General features: G+C 36.5%; 2 protein-coding genes and 1 pseudogene across 2 annotated transcripts; 2 read left to right on the top strand and 1 right to left on the bottom strand.

Moving 5' to 3' along the window:
- The first annotated feature begins 506 nt into the window (after nucleotides 1-506).
- Nucleotides 507-3,163, top strand: LOC118348473 (copper transport protein ATX1-like). Its single transcript, XM_035690202.1, has 3 exons — nucleotides 507-691; nucleotides 1,418-1,493; nucleotides 2,516-3,163. The coding sequence occupies exons 1-3, from the start codon at nucleotides 683-685 to the stop codon at nucleotides 2,773-2,775; spliced, it is 345 nt and encodes a 114-aa protein (XP_035546095.1). The 5' UTR covers nucleotides 507-682; the 3' UTR covers nucleotides 2,776-3,163.
- A 186-nt stretch (nucleotides 3,164-3,349) lies between these two features.
- On the bottom strand, nucleotides 3,350-7,042 carry LOC108984254 (annotated as a pseudogene).
- A 1,447-nt stretch (nucleotides 7,043-8,489) lies between these two features.
- On the top strand, nucleotides 8,490-10,938 carry LOC108984253 (60S acidic ribosomal protein P2-like). The gene is made up of 4 exons (XM_018956147.2): nucleotides 8,490-8,600; nucleotides 8,685-8,784; nucleotides 10,101-10,336; nucleotides 10,704-10,938. The coding sequence occupies exons 2-4, from the start codon at nucleotides 8,697-8,699 to the stop codon at nucleotides 10,728-10,730; spliced, it is 351 nt and encodes a 116-aa protein (XP_018811692.1). The 5' UTR covers nucleotides 8,490-8,600; nucleotides 8,685-8,696; the 3' UTR covers nucleotides 10,731-10,938.
- Nucleotides 10,939-10,986: the final 48 nt, after the last annotated feature.

The following is a 10,986-nucleotide window of genomic DNA, read 5'->3' as shown; positions in this document are numbered from 1 at the left end:
AACCGGATCGGATCAGACCGGTTACACCCCTAGATACGATGAGATCGTAGAAAAGGGACATGTTATATAGAATTCAGCATTCCTACACATTATTTAAAAATATAATTTTATTTTTTTACTCTTTTACTACATATTTCTCATATGATTTTATTGTCATCCGAGTTCTCCCAATAACAATAAATAAATAAATAAAAATAAAAATCTAGGACGTTGAATTTCTAGTTAATTACTGAAAAAAGGAAAAAAATAATTAAACATAAAAAGGCGAGTGCCTTTTACGTTACGTCATGGGTAAATCCGTTGCCACCGAACTCATTATGATATATTATCCTTTGAGTAAGCCCGCTCAATTTCACCAATAGTTTAAATGTATGTTTTTATTATTATTATTTTTTAATATTTTTAAAAAATAAAAAATATATTAATATATTAAAAATTACTTTCTTAATTATTAAATAATAAAAAAATTAAATACACAAACCGGCAAAGTAGCATTTTCCTATCCCTTTCTTTTTTTCTTCTCACCTCAACCGTTCGACTCAACACCAAGACCTCTCCTTTCTCTTCTCTATATAAATCAACCCCAGACCCCTAAGCTTTCTTGTACCGGAGAAAACCACCACAAATCTCAGTCTCTGAGTCTTTGTAGTCATTCATCTAGTTTCTTCCAAAATCTGTAGTCATGTCTCAGGTACCCAACCCAACTTCTTCTTTACATGTCAAATCTGGATTTCGTTTAATGGATTCTTCCTCTATAGCCAGGGGTTTTCTGGGCATTCTATTTTTCATGTTCGGTTAGTTCGAGGTCGAAAATTCCATCTATTTCTTCTTTTTTTTTTTTCTTTGGCATGCAAGGTTTGATATGTTTTTTAAGATGAAATATAGAGCGATCTATATGCTATTGTCTTGATCGAATGAAGTTTGAATTTGATGATGTTGTTTGTGTGTGTAAATTGAGGTCCTCTGGGTTGGGCTTCTTTCTTTTTGGATGGTTGATTTTGTTTTATTGACTCAACCTTGAAATAACAAAGGTTTGAATCAGTTCCCCAGTTTATTTTGATGGACCCAAAAAGAAAATAAAGAGGAAGGATTTAGCAAAATGTATTTGGGAATCATAAAAGATAATTCAAGGAGAAAACTTGACTTAACTTTTCTTGAGTTGCACTTGATTTATCATATGATACTGTATTGAAAGAGGCCAAATGTCTTCAATTTCCTTTGGGGTTCACCCCTCAGAGGATGAAGAGCTTTCCTCTCCGTAGATCTTCATTTTTTACTCGCTCTAGTCTTGCATCTCTCTCTGATAACAGTGGCTTCTTGGAATTATGCTTATCTTGCTAAGGAAGAGTAAGGTTTAATGCACTGCTATTTTCCCTCATTACTTTTGACCTGAAGTTCTGTTTTTGTTTTCGTGCAGACAGTTGTCCTCAAGGTTGGTATGTCATGTGGAGGCTGTGTTGGGGCCGTGAAAAGGGTTCTGGAAAAAATGGAAGGTTTGTGGTATCCCTTCAAATTGAACTTCAAAACTTGCCGAGGCCTTTTTTTTGAAATTTTTCCTTTTTTTAATCTCTCAACCATATCTTATTGATTCAGTTAGCTTTAATAATATTCTTTATCAATTTTATGTCTTTTGATGCATGTAAAAACTGAGTTTTTACTTCTAAGGTTTTCTCTACATGCTGGCATTTGTGTGGCTTTATGGTATTTTTCTCTGTAAAGTTTACATGTGTTTGTGGCGTGTTTTCAACATACAAGAAAAGGTTGATACAAGTTACAACCCTAGCAAATGGCAAGATTGGCAAGAAACAAGAACTCAGTAAAATTTAATACTAGCTGACAGCTAAAAGAGTACCTTTGGTTTACCAGGAACACAATTTAAAACACAAATTATTTACCTGCTCTTCTGTCCTAATCTTTCTTAGTGAGATTAGGAAGTATGAAGCTTCATTGATTATCATCCTAGCTAGGTGGGTGCAGTTGTGAAAGAAAGTCCTTTTATCCAGCTGTATATTTTGACAGTGTTTTCTGTCTTTTCTTTTCACAAAGAAAACTATGTGATGGAGAATTTGATATAGAACTATTTTATACCTATAAAAAAAGGAATTTGATAGAGAACCGTTTTATCTTTTCGCTAATATTCTGTTTAGAAACTATGTATCATGAATTTTATTTTCTTTGAAATGAAATGTGCTCGCTTATGGAAATTTGTGGTGGGGATTTGGGCTTGTTGCCCATTGGTAATTCTTGTCCCACAAAGATTAGGTATGGGATTTGTGGGGGATTTATGTGATCATGGGGTCAAGATAATCCTTTTTTGTTTTTTTAAACAATAAAGCTTGTAGAAACTGTAGTGGTTATTATTTATATATTTTGACAAGCAGTTCTATACGTGCTTGTTTAGAGTATTATTATTAACTTCTGTACCTGAAATCATCAGGGAACTTTAGGTTCGTATTTACTTTTATGGAATTAATCTTGTATGATACATGCTGGTGTCGTTTTTTACCATCTACAGGGGTAGAATCATATGATATTGATTTGAAGGAGCAGAAAGTGACAGTGAAGTGCAGTGTGCAGCCTGAGGCAGTTCTGCAGACAGTTTCAAAAACTGGAAAGAAGACTAGCTTCTGGGAAGCAGAAGCACCAGCAGAACCTGAAGGAAAGCCTGTAGAACTGGAAGGTAAACCTGCAGAACCTGAAGGAAAGCCTGTAGAACCGGAAGGTAAACGTGCAGAACCTGAAGGAAAGCCTGCCGAAGCTGTGGCTGCAGCTTAAGAATCACTAATTGCCTGGAAGTGTGTAGTCTATAAACCACTAATAGTTTGCTGAACTTAATATAGTATGAACGCATCTGGAGTATGAAGTTTGTAGTGTACTTCAAATAATTGGATGTGAGCAACAATAAGTTCTTGGGTGCTTGGCATACGATCTTCTGTTCACACAATAAGCTGACAGCTTGATTGCTGTGTTATTTCTTATCTTCTTCATTGCTATTTACCGCTTCATTTGGTTGTTTGAAAGGGCGAGATGTGCCAAATTTGTATGCTAGCTATCATTCCAACTGGTTTTTATATGGTACCTCTGCCTGCCCATTATAGTTGCGCCCGTGGTTTTTGCCCATGTAACAAGTTCCATTATGTGTATACCAGTTTCTTTACAATAATGACTAATTTGAGTGTTAATCAGCCTGGAATTTGACTTTTCATGCCATCCTTATGATCTTCACCTCTGTCCGATCAAGTTTTGCCAAATACACATCTTAACCCCCTTTTCTAAGGGGTGTGATTGGAGAAACAATTCAGAAATTTGTTAGTGCAAATACTGCCTTGGACCTGGACAAGGATTTGTGTTTTAATCAGAAATTGATAAATTAGTGCACATTGATTTATATTCATCCTTCCTAAGATTAAGATTCCCTCAAGTTGTGGACTGAACTTGAGGAGCTCGAATGGGAAGGGGAGATAGATACATGAAGTGGGGTCCAAGTTCGAGGATATTGATGGTTCATGCACCATACAGTAATCTATCAAATTTTACCCTGGCTTACAATGTGTCCAAATTGCATACTTTTCTGCAAATCCTTATGCATAACTCCAAGAAACCACTTTCCAGCAGGTTTTGGATGGATTGACAGAGCAATTGTTTGATTCCAGATGTACCTGGTGCCATGTTCTTATTGCACCCTGGAGACTAAGCTGGGGATATTAAATGAAAAGAGTATTTGCTCATACTGCATAAAATATACCAAAGTTATTTACATGTGTGAAAACAAGGCACCTGAATCCAAGATCATCTGAGACGATGGATAATGGCATTAGATTAGATGATATCGAAAGAGGTCTTCATGTGTATAGAAAATTTGAAAATTCAAAATTGATGCTAACTTGTTAAATACCTTCTAAGAAAGAGTCAATCTGGTCACATAACCACACAGAAAGATGTGATTGAAGTGAGATTGGAGGGAAGTGTAGAGGCTGATGCTGTGTGAGGATCCCCTGATGAGAGGTTAACAAACTTGAGGGATTGTAGCCTTAGTTCCAGAGGGTAGTCTGCTACACAACCTATTCTTGGGCCTGCTCCTGTTGACCATTTCAAGGACAGTTGATGCCCTAGTTGATAAGAACATGCTTCCTTTTTTGACTTGATCCTCTGCAATATCTCTTTCTTTGGGACGCTTCTTTTGGAGCTTTGGAGATTACTGGACAAGGTTCTCTTATAACTGCTTCTTCTTTCTGTTTGAGCAAATATACATGATTCAGAGGGTCCGTTATTCTCAATCACATAAAAAACTTGAAAGTGGAGTGATTCAGAATTTGTTACCAAGTTCACTTCCTTAAGTTCACTTCCTTCTTGAACTGATGTGCCGATATCATAGCTCTCATGATCCTCAACAGGGGAAAGAACCTGATTAAAATGGGAAAATCTCAGCGAAATGAAGAAGAAACGGTATATCAAGCAAATGTTGGTTACAAAACACAGGTTAGGGTCCAAGGGATAATCAAAGGAGTAAAAATGCGAAGTGAAAAAAAAGTTCATAAAGGTCAACTTGCAATCTGCAGTATCCTAAAATCTTGAAGATGTACTTTCATGGTTTATAACTGCAATTTTGTGAACATGGAATTTGAACCGGGGTAGTAGATTTGTGAAATGACATGGTATATGAGTTGAGTACCTGAACTTCATCTAGGCTGATCCCATTCTCCTTGAGGAAGGCTAGGAAGCTGCCAAGGTTCTCATCAGTTGGACGGTAATGTCCACTATATGCTGACACAGACTGGAAGTCAAAAAGGACAATATTCAGAATTCAGAGGCAAGAAACATATATAGGCTTTTCAAGTTTTAAAGTATGCTTTTAAACTTATCCCTCATCAAAATAAAGTTGGAAGAATTTCTTACAAACAGATGTCCTATTATCTGCAGATGGAAGTTTCTCTTGATCCTACCAGAATTGACATCATAGATGCCAATCTTGGTGGAATAGCCGCTATAGATTTATGCTGGAACTCTTATGCATGCAATTACAGAAGTTATAAATGAAAGATGATTCTGTGAGCTATTCCAAACTAAATCAAATCTCATGTCCCCTTCTAGTGAATATGTGTAAAAAGAGATCTACTTCTAATTTCAAAAGCAAATTTGAAGGCCAAAAATTATAGATACTCTTTCAACCAGCATACCTTGAGCTTGCCATGTTCTGCCTCAAGTCTTCCGGCGGCCAAAGTGGCGCCTCCAGCAAGGAAGCTGGAATGATGAAATAATCCCTTCTTTTTCTGGATTAAGCAATAAATAATGCATTAATCTTTTATATAATGCAAAGTATCATTACATTCCAGATTAGAGAACTGTAAACAAATGGTTTGCTGCATGTATCAGTTTTTACCTCGCCACCATAAAGTTTTCTCAAGGTACTCATAACAAAAATCCACTTTGAACCTTGCAATCCTTGATTTGTATGAAGGAGGTTTCCAGTATGTTTATGTACCATCATCCCTTCAGCAATTATGTATTCATAGTATTCCCTCTCTTGCTTATCCGTGGTGCATTTCGACAGATAGTATAAGATGAAGTCAAGAAAGTTTAATTAGAGCTAGTTTAAGAGCATGGGAAGCACAGAGCTATTTTCTAGGTAGGGTTTTATTGCTTCCGGCTTGTGGAAAATTTGAGTATTGACAGAAGCAGTGCTTATATAATTTCTATCATGGTATCTAAATAAAATTCTGACAAGAGTAGATTCATCTTAATGGACATGGAAAAGGAAAATAATATTGCTGTGAATGGACTTCATTCTTTGATTGTGAGCATCCACTCTAGGTTTGATTCTATAGAGAAACATACTGGTCCAAGATATATAATGCATTCTTGTCGGAGCCTTGATCTTGGGCAAACTCTGATATCAACCTCTTTGCCTTCTCCAATATCCAACCTACACAAGATATGTATAAAACTTCTGAGTGACCCCTTCCCATACTTTTTTAAATCTTTCTGACATCTCTTTTTTCTACTTTTGTGCACACTTTCATTTCTATTCATTTGCATGCACTTGAGTCAAATGCACACATTAGGGCTCATTCTGATATGGCCTCTAAGGAGAAAAATCAAAGAATCAACCATGAGAAATTTTCCTGGAAAAGGAAAGAAATACTGAGAGAAATGTGCATACCAATAGAAAAATGGCTGCCGTGCATCACCTTTGCACCACTCTTCATAGTAGAAGTTCAGATTACGACCATAACGATGTCTCGGATCAATCTGCACCACACAAAAATAGCTTTCCAACAATGCAGAACAATTGAATAGTCAGTACTAGAAAATGTAATGTTGGCTTAATGGCATTGCAGGCTTACAGCTTCAATCCAATGTTGGAAAGCTAATTTCTGTGCCTTTGTGTCTTCACACAATCCCTTTCCAACCTGCCAAAACCATCAAATTGTATGACACTATTGCTAATTTCATATCATTTATCATATCATAATATGATTCTTTATATTTAATATGGTTAAATGCAGCATGCCTTGGAAGCAATCAGGCTGATCCTACTCCACCGTGAGGCAGCTGTTTCTGCTTTGTGAAAATTGAAGAAAGAAACTGTGCTGTGATTTAGCCTTGCATAGTCTATAGCTTGCCACCTGCAAACATTCCCAAGACTTCTTAGACGAGAAAGAATTGCAATCTTGCAGAGCATATGTATAAAACATAAGGTGGTGGCTTTTACCAGAGCTCTTCAGCAACCACAGCCGAGTCTGCTAGCCTGCGCCGGGTGTGATAAACCTGTAAACCTTCTGCAACTTCACTGCAGCCGTTGACTCAAAGTTTTCTCTTCTATCCTGAGAATCCATTGACATCAACCCAGGGTGACCATTATCCAAAGAAGGTGGTGCCATAGGAGAGAAAAGACGGAAGCCAAGTGTTTGAAAGGAGCATAGCCAAGGGAAAGTCTCTTTCTAGCTTTCAGTTTTCTTGTTTTGGTTGGGTGCATGTGGTTTAGATTTAGAATTGATGGTGCCATTAATGGGTGGTTCTGCTGCAGGGACAGCTTCCTACATTTGGTTGGACGTTTGAGGAAGAAGAGCAAAGAAAGTGGTCTCCACTCATCTACCGGCTGAGTCATGTCAGCAACACACCGCACTATTTTTAATGCCCTCTCCCACCAGTTCATGCTCACTAAGATTTTATTGATATTGATGGGGTTTGGCCTTTCTCCTACCACTTTCTTAACAGACAGTAAGATTTACTAAGATCATGTTCCATTTGAAGGTTTTAAAGAAATATCTAGCTCATCTTACAATGTATCTTAAAGGTGAGAGACACTCTGCCGTTGAGTTTCATCTACATATTGCCAAAAATTTATATTTTTGAGTCGGATTGTAGAGTACATGTGTAGTAAAGTGTTTATATGACATTATTTAAGTTGAATTTTACAATTTGAATTGAATTTAAAAGATAAATTTTAAAATTAAAATTTTACAAATTAAGTCTCATCGTTTAAGTGATGTGGATGATGTGCTCCAACTTCTCCACGAAAGAAAACAGAAAAAAGACAGTGATTTGAAATCACCAATTGAAAAGCCAAAAAAGAGAATGGGCAAACTAACAAACAAAGACAGAACAGCCACAAGAAATACAATAAAAATATACTTATTTGTTCGGTTAAGATTAAAAATCATAGCGTTTTTATTTTTTGTTTTCCTTTTTAGGGTCATAGTCAGAGTTCGGAGCCAACATCGGCTCCAACTCTGACTCCGACATAAATTTTTAAAAAAATTCTGACTCCGAATTTTGACAATTTCAGAGCGAGCATCAGGCGGAGTTAGAGTGGGCGGAAGTTTTGCTCATCCCTACCATCTTGATAATAGAATAACTTATATGTTGCCTCCTTAAAGAAACAAAACTAACCAGGGATAAAAAATCTTGAAACCAAAAACATTCTTAAAGTTAAGATAGATTTTCATTAACCTTTGAAGAAAGATCTAAACCATGTACTAAGGTTTAGGCTGGTGATTCACAAAAAAATAAATTAAAAAAAAAATTTTTAAAAAATAAGCTGGTGACTGGGTGGGTTTAGATAAATAGTTTAGATAAAAATATTTCATCTGAAATTATACCGTATAGTAGTTTTGACTATTCAAACACAATATTTCATCTCTTAAATTTTGAAAACATTCATTTAAATGAACAGTAAATAGTACAAAACAGTAAAAAATGATGAACAGTACATAAACAGTATCAAAACTTACGTAAACAGAGCATGAACAGTATGTAAACAGTACATGACAGTGCACAATGGGACCCACCCCTTTATCAAAATCTCAAAAAGTTAAAACTATATCATCTTATCTTACTATCTAAACACATATTTTTTTACAAATTATTTCATCTCATTTTAATTTAAAAAATCTCACTATTATTTAACAATGAAAGAGCAATTTGATCACAAAACTTTAAACTAGTGGTGGTAGTGGAAAAAATAAATAAATAAAAAATAAAAATCCAAACAATTAACAAAAAACCGTAGCTCTATAAAAAGCGCGAAGTTAGAACCCTAACGAGCCTCCAGCATTGTTGCGCTCATTTCCCTCCTCTCAGATTAACAGGCCCTCGAAGTACTCTTTCTTTGTCTCACTCTCACTGTCTCTCTGTAGTCTGTACTATTGATTAATCCTAACCTGTATGAGTTGGCTTTGCAGGAAGAAGATAAAATGAAGGTTATAGCTGCATATTTGCTCGCTGTTTTGGCAGGGAACACCAGCCCTTCAGCTGATGATTTGAAGGACATTCTTGGATCCGGTACTTTTCTTTCTCTCTCTCGACTTCTGTTTTTGACATTTTATGCTTCGAATGGGTTATGCTGATTGCATCTGTTACATTACTTCGAAAAGTAGACTGCATGTCAATCTTTGTTATTCCCTTTAAATGGGTTCGGATGATATTGCTTCCAAGTTTATTGAATTTTGATGTTCCTCTTGGTTCTCTGGAAACGATATATTTGTTACGTTTATCCCATTAATTTGGCCTCAAAAGATGATAAATTGATCAAACGAGGCTCAAGAATGGTGGCCTTCCGATGGTCGATTTCTTGGTTGTGCTATGAACCTCAATTTTCCTACGTGTTCCCGAATTTGTTTTAGCAACTTACAGGGAGTTCGTGACTCTCTTTATTCTTCTTTGAGAGGCTAAATCCACTTGTTTGGTTTCTGGTAGATTTGGCCTGTTCTCTTCTACGTTGCATGTAGTCTATCATGCTACTCCGGGGTTGATCTAAACTTGTAACTTAGATTAACAGTTGGCAGTTGCTAATATTTTTTAGTTATGTGGACATTATATAATACTAAGTGGAAGAAATGCACGAACATGATTGTTCTGCACTTATAGGAACTTTTGTTTGAAGTGGTCAAATCCGAGCTTCCCTAAGCATTTGGACAAAGTTTTGGGCTTCTGTTTGTTAGCTAGGACAGGCTCGCTGGACCTGCCACTTAGTATATGTTATTAGCAAAATGGATAGGTAAAAGTTGTCGATATTTCCTCTTTTTTTAAAGGTTTGATTTTTTAAACTTCATACCCAAATAAATTTTTATGACTATTGGTCTATCTTAGTTTTATTTAGAGACTAGTTCCTGGAATAATTCTGGTTTTGATTCTTTGAATAGTTTTGGTATCGGATTGGGGGATTTTTTCTTTGAATTACCGGAGGTGCACTTACAGGAAGCTCCTTGCCGAGGGCCTGTGCACCTTCGGAATTAGTCGGGATGCTGTTCCTGGACACCTGGTGCCAATAATAAAAAAATAAAACCCAGTTCTTACTAAGTGAGAAATTTTTTCTGTTTTAGTTTCTTGGCCCCATTTAGATTAAGAATTAGTCTGGATTCCGGTTGATGATATAATACCTGGAATGAAAGGAAAAATATGGATTCTTGTAAGTTTAATTACTGAATCATTGCCAAACTGTAGACTTAGGATTTGATTAGATAATGAAGATTGAACTCTGGATTATTGTTCCGGAAGGATTTGGTTATGATTATGACTAGCATCCTTTGCATATAAAAACCAAAGAAATTTTTATAATTTATATGTTGTCATTGACTAATTGCTACTTTGCTCTGTAGTTGGAGCTGAAGCTGATGATGATAAGATCGAGCTGCTCTTGTCCGAAGTCAAGGGTAAAGATATTACTGAACTAATTGCATCTGGAAGAGAGAAATTGGCATCCGTGCCTTCTGGTGGTGGTGGTGCTGTTGCATTTGCAGCAACAGGTGGTGGCGGTGGTGCTGCTGCTCCTGCTTCTGCTGCAGCGGAGCCAAAGAAAGAGGAAAAAGTGGAAGAGAAAGAGGAGTCAGATGATGTAAGTATTCTAAAAGTGACTGTCATTCAACTCTTCTGGCCATTCATAATTCCAAGAACCTCAATGCCATCAAATTCTTTTTAAAGTACGTGTGGCTGCCATGGGAAATTCAGCCATTGAGATCTTATACCCTGGAAATGGGACCCCCCTTCTCCTCCCCCTTTCTGTCTCCTCATTTTTGCCACGGATCCCGCATGGGGAAGACTGACCCAGTAGACTCCCAGGAGAATTGTAGGAATGGGAAACAACTCCAAATCCTCTTGATTGACTAAACTATTTGGCATACAGGCTCAACTTGTTACTTTTTCAAACAGTTGTATACAGTCCCATTTTATCTGACGTTTCTGTTCTTTTGTTTTTTTTGCAGGATATGGGCTTCAGTCTCTTTGATTGAGGAATTAGGATATCATCTATTGTACCAAGAATTAGTAGAACTCACCAAATCTTGTTTCTACAGGCTATTATTTGTTTGTTGGTTCTCTTTTAAGACTGGGAAGTTGATAACTATGCAAAAATCTTATAAACCTAGTATTCTGTCTTGTAATGTTGCATGTCTATTTTTCATGAATCGAGATGTTCCTTGAGATATTGGTATGATCTAACCAATTTCCAATGGATAGCTCAGCTAGTGATAGAGCATTGGACTGTTA

This window comes from Juglans regia, chromosome 5 (assembly GCF_001411555.2).
Source record: "Juglans regia cultivar Chandler chromosome 5, Walnut 2.0, whole genome shotgun sequence".
NCBI classification, from domain to species: domain Eukaryota; kingdom Viridiplantae; phylum Streptophyta; class Magnoliopsida; order Fagales; family Juglandaceae; genus Juglans; species Juglans regia.
The sequence above is the reverse complement of the archived record's forward strand: the minus strand, read 5'-3'. Positions and strand labels throughout refer to the sequence as shown.